At 37.9% G+C, this 11,674-nt stretch overlaps 1 protein-coding gene across 1 annotated transcript in view; it reads left to right on the forward strand.

Annotated features, from left to right (window-relative positions):
• LOC121929082 (guanine nucleotide exchange factor VAV3-like) overlaps positions 1–11,674 on the forward strand; it is a 153,669-nt gene that overhangs the window by 95,752 nt on the left and 46,243 nt on the right. The window contains exons 5-10 of the mRNA XM_042464397.1: positions 332–440; positions 2,024–2,116; positions 3,970–4,038; positions 6,728–6,831; positions 10,179–10,278; positions 10,958–11,053. Coding sequence (XP_042320331.1) covers positions 332–440; positions 2,024–2,116; positions 3,970–4,038; positions 6,728–6,831; positions 10,179–10,278; positions 10,958–11,053 — 571 coding nt within the window. The remainder of the gene's footprint in view (positions 1–331; positions 441–2,023; positions 2,117–3,969; positions 4,039–6,727; positions 6,832–10,178; positions 10,279–10,957; positions 11,054–11,674) is intronic.

Below are 11,674 nucleotides of genomic sequence, written 5' to 3' on the forward strand. Positions count from 1 at the left end.
AGAGAAAGCTAAATATCCCACAAAACTACAAATCCCACTATTCCATAGCATTGAGCCATTGCAGTTAAAGTGGTGTCAAGCTGCAATATTTCTGCAGTGCAGATGCAGCCTATATATATTATGGTTTGTTTTCACTACACACAGTGAAGATTAAACACTGGTTAGTGTTTGGACCACTTGCTAAACTGTTAATCTAAAATCTTTTAATTTTATGAGCATGCTTTAGAAGGAGGGGAGATGCTGTTTTAATACTTGTATTTGAAAAAGTCAAAATTGCCTGTAAATCCTATTTTAATTTTGTGGTTTGTTCTCGTTCTCTTTTGTGTCATAGTGAAACTGGTGTAGATGAAGATGAAGATCTTTATGATTGTGTTTATGGGGAAGATGAAGGTGGAGAAGTTTATGAAGACCTAATGAAAGCTGAAGCCGCCCATCAGCCTGTATGATTCACAGTTATTGAAGTTGGGACAGAGTCCTAAAACATAGTGGTACTAAAGACACTTAAGCCACTATTCAAGCACAATTAAGCACATTTCTGTTCTCTTGATTTCAGTTGGTGTGTTAAGTATCTATCACACTGAAGGCAATGGAGCTCAGAGGTGCTTAAATTGGGATGGGTGATACCTTTAATACCTTTTAATGGCCCATTTTATCAAAAAATAGATAGATATTAAAACTATAATCAGCTTTGTATTCCTTTAATAACTAGCATTGGTTTGTGATGGTTTCTTCCTTACTTAAGAGACTTTATTGTTATCTTCATAATGAATTCTAGTTTTTCTCATATCCAAAATGTCTCAGTGTACAGATGCTGAGGTAAATTTATTTATTTAGTAGACATTAATCCAAAGTTCTCAGAGCAGCTTAAAATAATATTAAAAACAAGGTAAAATGTAGCAACGGTCCATAAAAATCTGATGTAGCCCAAATTCAAGGGCTGAAAAGACTGGCATAGACTAAACCATTTATTTATTTATTTTTATTTAATGAAATGTACAGTTAGGAAGAGCTAAAATAGGTTTAAATGCACAGGGAAATATTTTTTTGTCTAATATCAAAATTATAATAGTGAAGTTATGAGTTGTGCCCCTCTAGTAAGGCATTCTACAGCCAGGGAAGAACCTATGGAGCTTAGCCCTCTGCTGCACCTTTTGGGTCCAAAGAGTACATTTTGGATAGAGGTTCATGCTCCTTCCTATTATTTGAATTTGTGTACAGATTGCGTATTCCTTGTTCAAAATGTTTGGGACTAAGAGTGCTTTGCAGTTGAGATCCCCCCCCCTCAAATTTGGAATATTATGGTATTTTGGAATACAAGTAGTTTAGTATATCTTGTATTTGCAAGGCAAGAGAAAGAGATGAGACTGGAGAGAGACACAGGGCTGGAGAGACATGTGGCTGGAAAGATATGCAAGTTTCTGTGAAATTACAGGATTCCACTCATAGTGCTTGGCATGAATTCATGCCTCCCATCATTAAACAAATCCTTGTGTCTCTCTCCAGCCTTGTCTCTCTCCAACTTCACAAATATAGTATGTACTATGCTACTTGTATTTCAGAATCCAAATTTAAAATATTCCAAAACTGAAGCCCTGAATCATCATGTTGGCACTCAAAAAGTTTTGAATTTTGGAGCATTTTGGATTTCAGGTTTTTAGATAAGGGATACTGTACTATCAAATTTGATTGGTGAGTGGAATCTGAGTACATTCTAGTTTCTTCACCACTGTTTTTATATATATATATATATATATACACACGCACACACACACACACACACATATGGGGCAGAAGGTCTTGCAAGAGGTGTAAATAGGTACTGGACAACAGTTCTCTGTGTTGTCCTCTTTGCTTAACTTCCTGCCCTCTACTGTCCAGTTGATAAAATTGAAGATATGTTATTGTTAAATACTAACATTTTTGTGGTTGTAAATCACTAACAGTTTCTACAGCAGTATGCTCCAGTAGTATTTCACATTCAACATGCATTTCATCGACAAATAACAATTTATTGATTTGGCAGAAATGTCCTGAAAATGACATAAGAAGCTGCTGCCTTTCTGAAATAAAACAGACTGAAGAGAAGTACACAGAAACTTTGGAGTCTATTGAAAAGGTAAAGTGGCTTCATAAAATGACAAAGAGTACTAGTTCAGTTTGCTGGCATGAGGGTTGGGGAGTGCAGCAACATTTCAGGAATGGAATGGATACAAAGTGTAGCCTAGTCTTCAATAGGGTGATGATTAAATGATGAAGTGTTAAAATACTTTTGGTTTAAGAGCATTTGATGTAATTCTTTTCTTTTTTAAAAACTACCATAATAAATATAGCAATATTATCAATACAGTTAGCCCTACATATTCATGGATTTATCCATGGATTCAAGAATCCACTGCTTGATAATATTTTTTAAATATATAAATTCCTAAAAGCAAACCTTGATTTTTCCATTTTATATAAGGGACAGCATTTCACTGTGCCATTGTGTTTAATGGGATTTCAGCATCCTTGGATTTTGGTATTCACAAGGAATCCTGGAACCAAACACCAGGGCCTACTGTATAGGGCTGTAATTCTTTTCTTTTTTAAAAAAATACCATAGTAAAGATAGAAATATTATTAGTGTAGGGCAAATATTCAGCCAGTCACCCTTTTAACAACAACCTGTCTCCCAGCTTTTAAATGTAACATGTAGGCCTGTCTGATTGTGATTTCTGAATTCTGCAGTTTGAGAGATGAAGAATCTATGGCGTGTTACAGACAGCCCAGAAGGGGTAGTCTCACGCTGCTGCTGGTTGCTGCATCCGGGAACCGCAGCATCCAAACTGCGGTTCCCAGACGCAGCAGAGAAGGAGCGTGAAAATTGCGCTCCTTCCTTGGCCCTGGAAGAGACGCCGTGAGGCGCTAGTTGCGCACTCATGGCGTCACTTCTGCTGCACGATGTGCGAACGTAGAGCGTCCGCTAGGTCAAAATGGCAGCGGCTATGTGGAACGGCCACAGCCATTTTGATGTAGTTATGCGTGAGGGGCAAGGCGCATCAGGAAGCGCCGCCCCTCGCGCATAATGACGGTGCGATAATGGCGCCTCATGGGTCCGTCTGTAACATGCCAAAGATGCATGTGCTTCAAAATGCTCACCAGCTTAGAGGCATTTCATTATCTCTCTTTAAGATCCACTGCCTTGGCTTTGCTTCTTTCCAGACAAACTTTATTGCAGATCAGTGACAGTGCTGAGGTAAAAGTTCTGTATTAAGGAACTGTGGCTTGAAATTCAAAGATAGGGTTTCAATGTAAGTAAGTTTTATCCCAAAGTTCAAGCCTGCTTACCCTATTTGCAACTCTTATTTGACACACTCCACCCAAACACCCAGGGAATTAGATGCTTTGATGTTCCATTTTTCTGTGGGGTCTTATACGGTATCTCCTAGCATCGTTGGAAAACTAGACAGATATAATATCTCAGTGCCTATCTTATACAAATTAATGACACCATGTGAATATCAGAGAATCATTTGCTTGCACTTTCCAATGCTAGAGAATCTCTATTTTAAAGAGCTCACATTTTAATTAGAAAAAAGAAGTATAGATGAAATGTTGCAATACATTGTTATTGTAGCAGTATTCTCACCAGAGCACATGTGGTGTACATCTGGTACTGTCTTACAAAGATCTATGACTTACAGAAAACTATATAGGGTGTGCATTACTGTGCAGGCACAATTTTAGCTTAATTCAGGGGAAAGTATCCCCAGCTTTCCGAAATCTAGGAAATACTGGTTTATATCAATTGCCGCTTCTTATGCAAAGTTTCAGTGTCAGTGATACCACTGAGATACATACACTGAAAGCACAGACTGATGACTGTTACTTCTTGCCATCCCAAACTGGAAATTGAAATTTTCAGAAATGTATTTTGAAATGGATGGCAAAATATGTACATCTAACACATATTCATTTTTTCTCTTTCAGTTTTTTATGGTTCCACTGAAGAGGTTTCTAACAACATCTGAATTTGAGACTGTGTTCATCAACATTCCTGTATGTAATGACTTGAAAGACCATATGCATGAGGTTTTTTTTACACACACTGTGTGGTAAATGTATACAAAAACCATGCTTAAGAATTCAGGCTTAATTCAGGACTCAGTGGGAAAAACAAAGAGGCTTCCACTTGGCTTCTGAGTTGTCAGCAAACAAATAGGCCTAGTGAATTAAATGTTGATTCAGTTTTCACTCTTATGCTGTCCTGTGTATCTCCTCCCTTGCTTGCTGCTTCTGAAGAGAATTTAGAAAGTGTCTTATTACCAGCTTAGATGGGGACGTAGGGTGATGCATGTGCAGGCAGATGTCTGCTTTGGGCTACTGTGAAGATTGGAACAGTGCAGTTTACTGAGATGTGTAACTGTACTTTCAGTTGTGAAGCCGGTATGATTAAAGACTGTTCTGGAGATACTCTTTCAGGCAACAGATGAATTATATTTACCCTGCTCTTCAACTGAGATGGACTTCCAGAATGATTTTAAATAAATGTGAAAAGTTACTATGGAGAAAGATTGAGGGGTGATGTTTTACATCTCACTGTTTCAGCATCATGTTCTTCTCTTTTGCATTTTGAGTTGCTCTTCAATAGTTTCCTTGAGTAGGTTACATCGTCAGTTCTATTCTAACTAAAGCAAATCTCAGAACTGGCACAACACACAGTACAATTGGAAATAAACTTACCAGGTTTCATGAATGGATTATCCAAGCTTTACTTGGAAATGGCTGCATGTATGGTCTTCTACATGCAGTAATATCGAAACATGGTTAATGTCAAGAAAGATATCAATATGCTATGCAACACTTGAGGAGAAAGACACATGCATTGTTTCTGCAAAACAGCCCTGGACCCCATTGTTATTGCCCCTACTAGCCACCCAAATCCCTCACTTTAAAAATTCAGTGGGATTTTGGGCAATTTTCACATATAACACAAAGAATGCCTGAGTGGTGGTGGTTGGGGGACAGCTCTTTTCCCATCAATTTTTTCATGTGCCTGAAAGATACATCGGTGTCAGAAGCCTAGTGTGGTGTACATCTGGTACTGTCTTACAGATCCTCCCAGGATCCAGAGAGGTCCACTCCCTATCTACCTATTCAGGCTCTTAGCCATTAAAAAAAGAAAATAAAGTCTTCTATCAAATGGCAGCCCAAGCTGTACTACTGCATGAAGCAGAAGGAGAACTCTGAAGATGCCAGCCACAGATGCTGGCGAAATGTCAGGAATAAACTCTTCTAGAACATGACCACATAGCCCGAAAAACCCACAAAAAACTATAGAAGGAGAACTAACACCAATCCCATTATTCCTCCCTCCTAAAATCATTGCCTTCTGTCCCCCTATTGTATCTACATCAATCACAGAGTGCTCTCTGCCTCACTTCCAAAAGCAAGACGGGGTAGGAGGACACTGGGAAACAGTGCTGGCTTCACAAAATTGCTGATACTTCAGTCTCTGGAACAGCAGGGTGGCAAGGACCCTTTGAGGGTGCGGGAGCATCTAAATTTGTTGTTCCTGATGGTCTGCTACCTAAGACAGTCATCTCACTATGGCTAACATGAGGGCTGATCCTGCAAATCATGTCCTTAAATTTCTTTAATTTGTACCTCTGAGCTGTGAAGAATCTGCCACATTTTGGTTCAATAGGAATGCCCATAAAAACAAATTGAGATATGTATCAAGTGATGATAGGTTAAGAAGTGTCTGCATGTAATAATAATAATAATAATAATATTATAATAATAATATATTTATAGTCTGCTTAATCACTTGGAATCCAAGCGGATTACAACAATAAAACAAGATACAGTTAAAAATTCTGAAAAAACCCTTCCCCCCAGTATAAAAACATAGTAATACTAAAAGGAGATTAAACCAGAAGGACATTAAAACAATACTATAAAATAACAGTTAAACTAGGTAGGAGATTTGTAGGAAGTTTATAGCGGGGTCCAGATAGGATGGAAATGAGGATGGAGAAAAGAGGAGAAAAAGTGGAGGGGGGGGGAGGCCGGTAAATGGAGGTGGTCTAGTCTGGAAAGGCCTGCTGGAAGACATCCATCTTAATAGCCTTCTTAAAGGTTTCCAAGGTGGTAATCTGACAGATCTCGTCTGGCAGGTTGTTTCAGAGCCTGGGAGCAGCTACTGAATAGTCCCCATAACCGTGGAAATGACCACATAACCTATTGAAGTCTGTCAGGTTCCTCTGGAGGTCTTAGCAGCTGATGTGTCTTGCTACATGAAAAATAGTCATATACTTCTGTGTTCAGCACTCCCCCCCCCCCTGGCCTGCATGGTATAGCCATGTGGGGATGCTCTGCAGTAGGTCGAGGGCAGGGGAATTTGGTTTCTGTTCAGAGAGGAAGGGAATACCAATGTCTGCAATGATCACAAACATACATATATAGGCATAAGGCTAGCTTACACTTATATGCGTACCTAACAGGATGCCAGCCTCAGGTTGTCAGTACTGTTCCTTCTTGAAGATCATAAGGCATAATGCAGTTATTTGAAGTTTACATTGTAAACCCTCATTTTCATGTCTATGGAAGCAGTACCTTTGATCTGGTGTGAGTCAGTCTGCCGGTGATTTTACGGTATGATTTAATCTTTTGAAAACAGTGTTTTTGCACGATAGCACAAACATCAAGAAAGGCTTATAGGGTGCATTTTTTGTTGTTGTTTCAGGATTTGGTGAAAATTCACAGAAGTTTAACACATGATATTCATGAGTCCATTGTAAACAAAAGTGATCAGAACCTGTATCAAGTTTTTATTAGCTACAAAGAAAGGTAACAATGCATGGTTGTTTTCCAAGTTGCACATTGCTAATAACATGTGCTGTTAATATTCCTTTGTGCATGAGCTGGTAATGGTCCTTTACCCATTAGTTTTGTGCAATGTGCTTTTAGAGAAACATTACTGAATTCTTAGTGTAAGCTTAGAATAGCATGTGTGATGTTAGCATATAACAAGGACTTTAAAAATGTGTTGACAGAATTTCATGGAACATTATGCTATGGAATGTTCTATATGCATTCTGTTTCTCCCCCAGCATAATTCTTTAAACTGTTCTCTTCAGCAAGTATCAACCCTACTTTTTATAAACAATGACACATCTTGTTATTTCATGTTATTGACAGAGTGATCAATGTCAAATATCTGCATCAGCAATCTAGCTTTGTCATCCTCTTCTCCTAGTCTTAAATAATAAAGAAGCTTTAACTGTGCTGTTAATCTCTACCTACTCTCCAGTGTTCCCAGGGGTCTTTGTTTGCCAAACCATCTGTGTTTTCACATTAACCTTCAGCAGCTTCACATCTCACGAGACTCCTAGTAGACTCTGGGAAGTAGATGGTGGCAGGACAGGGAAACCTCATCACACAAATCAGGAATATTTGGTATTTTGACTGCTTTCTTTGTCTACTATGTGTATCTTTCAAAGCAGATTTATATGTTCATAAATAGGAAACAGATAGAAGGGTCTCATCTCCACTGGTTTGGATTACAAATGGTCGTAGTTCTGAAATAACTTGAAGTACAGATGTTTTGCAACTGAATCATGATAAAATGGAAGGTGGAGTTATTAATTCTAGTTTCCAAAGCTGCCCTGCATTATAAAAATAAAACAAAAACCCCATGCTCAAAAAGTTAAGTTAGGTCCAAAACAGACTGCAGAAATAATCCAGTTTGAGACTGCTTTAACTGCTCTGCTCTGGGAATTGTAGTTTATTCTGGAACCACAGCTCTCTGACAGAGAAGTCTAAATGGCTCACAAAACTACAGTTCCCAGAATTCCCTAGCATTGAGCCAGGGCAGTTAAAGCCGTGTCAAACTTGATTATTTCTGCAGTGCATTTTGGACATCTGTTAATACATCAGTTTTCCATAAACCAGTGGTTCCCAACCTGTGGGTCGGGACCCCTTTGGGGGTCAAATGACCCTTTCATGGGGGTCTCCTAAGACCATTGGAAAACACCTATTTAATTACAATTATGAAGTAGCAATGAAAATAATTTCATGGGTTTGGGTCACCACAACATGAGAAACTGTATTAAAGGATCGCGGCATTAGGAAGGTTGGGAACCACTGCCGTAAACGGAGTTTTTGAGGTAGCTGTACAAATGCAGTTATGTAATTCTCTCCCAGTTGCATTCTGAAGTGATTCGTTTGAAGGACTGCATTATTATTATTATGCTTTATTTATATAGTGCTGTAGATTTACACAGCGCTGTACATACAAACAATAAAATAGATAAAGTAAACCTGCCCATGGCGTACAATCTAAGAAATAATAGCGTAATACATATAAATAATACATAACAATACAGGAAAGGGTTCAATAAAGTAAAGCAGGCAACAAAAACGTCAAATAACAAATAATAGTCATGCAATGCCTGGGAACGCTTCTCTATATCACCCTATATGAGCTTGACAGAGCACTAAATTTTGGGGAAGCGGTCCTTTTTTCTGTGCTACCAACTTCTCAGGCTCATTTTGTGGGAACAAATGAGAGGGCCTTCTCAGTGGCTGCTCCCAGACTTTGGGACTCCCTAGAGAGACTAGGATAGCTCCCTCCTTGTCCTCCTAGTAAAACCATTCCTATTCTGTAGGGCTTTTAGAAATTGGCTGGGATTGTATTTTAAGGGTGTGCTGTGCTGTTTTATTGGTTTTTTAAAAATATTTTCTTTTAATGATTTAAATGGTTGAAATTTAAATTTTTAAATGATTAAAAAACAATCTGTAGATTTAAAACAATATACATCTACAGATGATTTAGTTGTTTTTTAAAGTAACTTCTTTATCTTTTTAACAGATGTTTTTGTATGGTTTTAATCTGAACTGCTTTTAGTAATTTGTGAGTTGCCTTGGTCCTATTATTTGGATAAATGAATAGGAGCATGAAGATGATGGTGACAGCAATAGTAACAACAACAACTTGTTCTCAGATTGTACAAGTAATAAAAGTAGCATAGTGAACTGACAGAAGTCCTGCCATCCACAGTAATGAAGGAAGGCATCACAAGTTAATTAAAAAAAAAAACAATGTAAAAAAAATGGGAACAAAATGTTAGAACAGTAACATTTTCTAATTACTTTAAAGTCATTTTTCAAGGCATTTTGACAGGATTTTTTTAATGTTTTATTTTTAATCAAGAGATCGTTTCTCTTTTTATTCCCAAGTAACAGTGAGTTGCCTCTGAAGGATTGGAATGGGTAACAGCAATGGGACAAATGCTAAAACACTCTTAAAAGTAATGAGAATAAAATAATTTTGAAAAGTAACTTTTTGCCATGTTCTATCTATAACATTCCTGAAAGGGTTGAAAGACATTTTTGTGGACCCCCCTCCCATAGCAGAGCTCTGTTTTTATGTATGTGCCCTTTCAATTGGCTCTGCGATGAGATCTAATAAATGATAGTTGTCTTTTTCAGAATATTTTTTTAAAATCTGGAAAATGTACGCTATTGCACAAGAGAGTCTGAAGCGACAGTACTTTCTTTTCTGTAGCTTATTAAAATCTGTCAAAGTAAGCCCTACTGATCTTCATGGCTGTTGGTGCTTGTTTTTTTTAAGCCGAGATATTATTATCTTGACTTAAATATTCACAGGACATAAATTTGACAAGCTTGTAAATGGGCATGCCATGCTTGCTTTTGCAGCAAAAAAGGCCTAAGTATAATTAATCTGGTGTTAATCCTAAAATGTTGAGTACAGTATTATTCATCACATCCTTTGAAGTCTGTCCATTAACATAACAAATACCAATAAGAATTCCCTGTTAAAAAGAGGAGGCTTGCAGCTGTATTTTTCTGGCTAATAAAAACCAGCCTAAAATTACAGCTCATACTTTTGAGTGGATGGAGATTTTTAGATGTAACTTGGATAGCAACTCATGCTTTGGGAGACTTACCCACCTGTCTCTAAAATCACAAACTATATGCCATCATGACAGCAAAAGGAAACTTACTGAGTAGTACAACAGCAATTTTTGCAGATCTTAGAATTTTCTCCATATGTCCAATCAGAAGGCAAGGCCTTGTATGGGAACTGGAACAGATTGGATGTGATTTTTCAAAACTATTTTATGTAATTAAGGTAACTAGTTACCTGCTCTCTTTTTCTCTTTCTCTTCTAGGTTGGTTATTTATGGGCAGTACTGCAGCCACGTAGAGACAGCCATATCTTGTTTAGACAATATCTCGAAGACAAAAGAAGATGTTAAATTGAAACTGGAGGTATCTGGAGACCTTTAATAAATCCCAATTGAAACTGTATTCTAAAATTTGCCTAACAGCTTACTTCTACAAATTAAATGAAGCTAGTCCTGGCCAGTACCTAATGTAAAATGCAGTGGTAGAATAATCAGAAGCTAACAGAACCTAAAAGAGTTACAGTTTTGGACTACAATTCACAGAATCAGTGCTGACCATGTTGGTAATAGGTTTGCTGGAACTGGGGTCTAAAAAAGTAACTTTTCTAAGCTCTGAATGGTTGAATCACTCATAACACTTTAGACTGCAGATGGGGGAAGTCATGTCTGAAAGCTCCTCTGTTAAAAACAAGACACTCCCCCTGGCCAAAACTACTATTGTCTCATCACAAATAAAACAGCAGATTGAAGAGAAAAATTGTAGATCAGCTCAGTCCTTCCTGTCCTGGCTTTTGACTTGCAGAAGATTGTTATAGAAAATGTTGTGAGATACAGGTGGGAAGATCTCTTACCTGCCATCTGAAGAGCTACCATCCATTCTCTCACTGCAGAGCTTTGCATTCCCACCTCATTCTGCATAATGACTGAGCTTCCTAGTAGTTTGGGTTAATTTGTATCCCTGTTTGTGAATATTTTAAAAATGTTATTCTGCTGTACAGATTATACCAATATCATATGGAAGCCTGTATTATTTTCCTTAATAGGAATGTTCCAAAAGAGCCAATAATGGGAAGTTTACTCTGAGGGATCTTCTTGTGGTTCCCATGCAGCGAGTCCTGAAATACCATCTACTCCTCCAGGTACTTTGCTTCACTTGCAGAGCATGTCTGTGCCCTGTTTCTATTGCATCTTGACTTGTAGCCTATGTGGCTGGAGTGCCATGATTCTTGCTTGGCAAATGCAGTTATTTTGTATATCTTATGGTACAGGTTTTTTCAGTGGCTTAGAGTGGGTGTGGTAGCTTAGTGGTTATCAATTCTGATGATTGGAAGATTGGAAGGGTGGCAGTTTGAGGCCCGAGTGTTGCATGGTGAGGTGAGGTACCGTCACTAGTTCCAACTTCTGCCAACCTAGCAGTTCCAAAGCATGTCAAATAAATAAATAAATAAATGCAAGTAGATAAATATGTACCACTTTGGTGAGAAGGTAACAACATTTGGTGCAGTCATGCTGGCCACATGACCACTGGATTTGTCTTTGGACAACGCTGGCTCTTCAGCTTAGTAACGGAAATGAGCACCACTCCCTACAGTTGGTTACGACTAGACATTCATGTCATGGGACTACCTTTATCTTTTTAGAGTGGTATATGATAAGTCCTTCACCTATTACATTTAGAATGTCCTAACAGTTTTAAATTACTTTATCTGCTCTTTATTATTATTATTATTATTATTATTATTATTATTATTATTATTATT

The sequence above is a fragment of the Sceloporus undulatus genome, chromosome 4 (assembly GCF_019175285.1).
Source record: "Sceloporus undulatus isolate JIND9_A2432 ecotype Alabama chromosome 4, SceUnd_v1.1, whole genome shotgun sequence".
Classification (NCBI taxonomy): Eukaryota; Metazoa; Chordata; class Lepidosauria; order Squamata; family Phrynosomatidae; genus Sceloporus; species Sceloporus undulatus.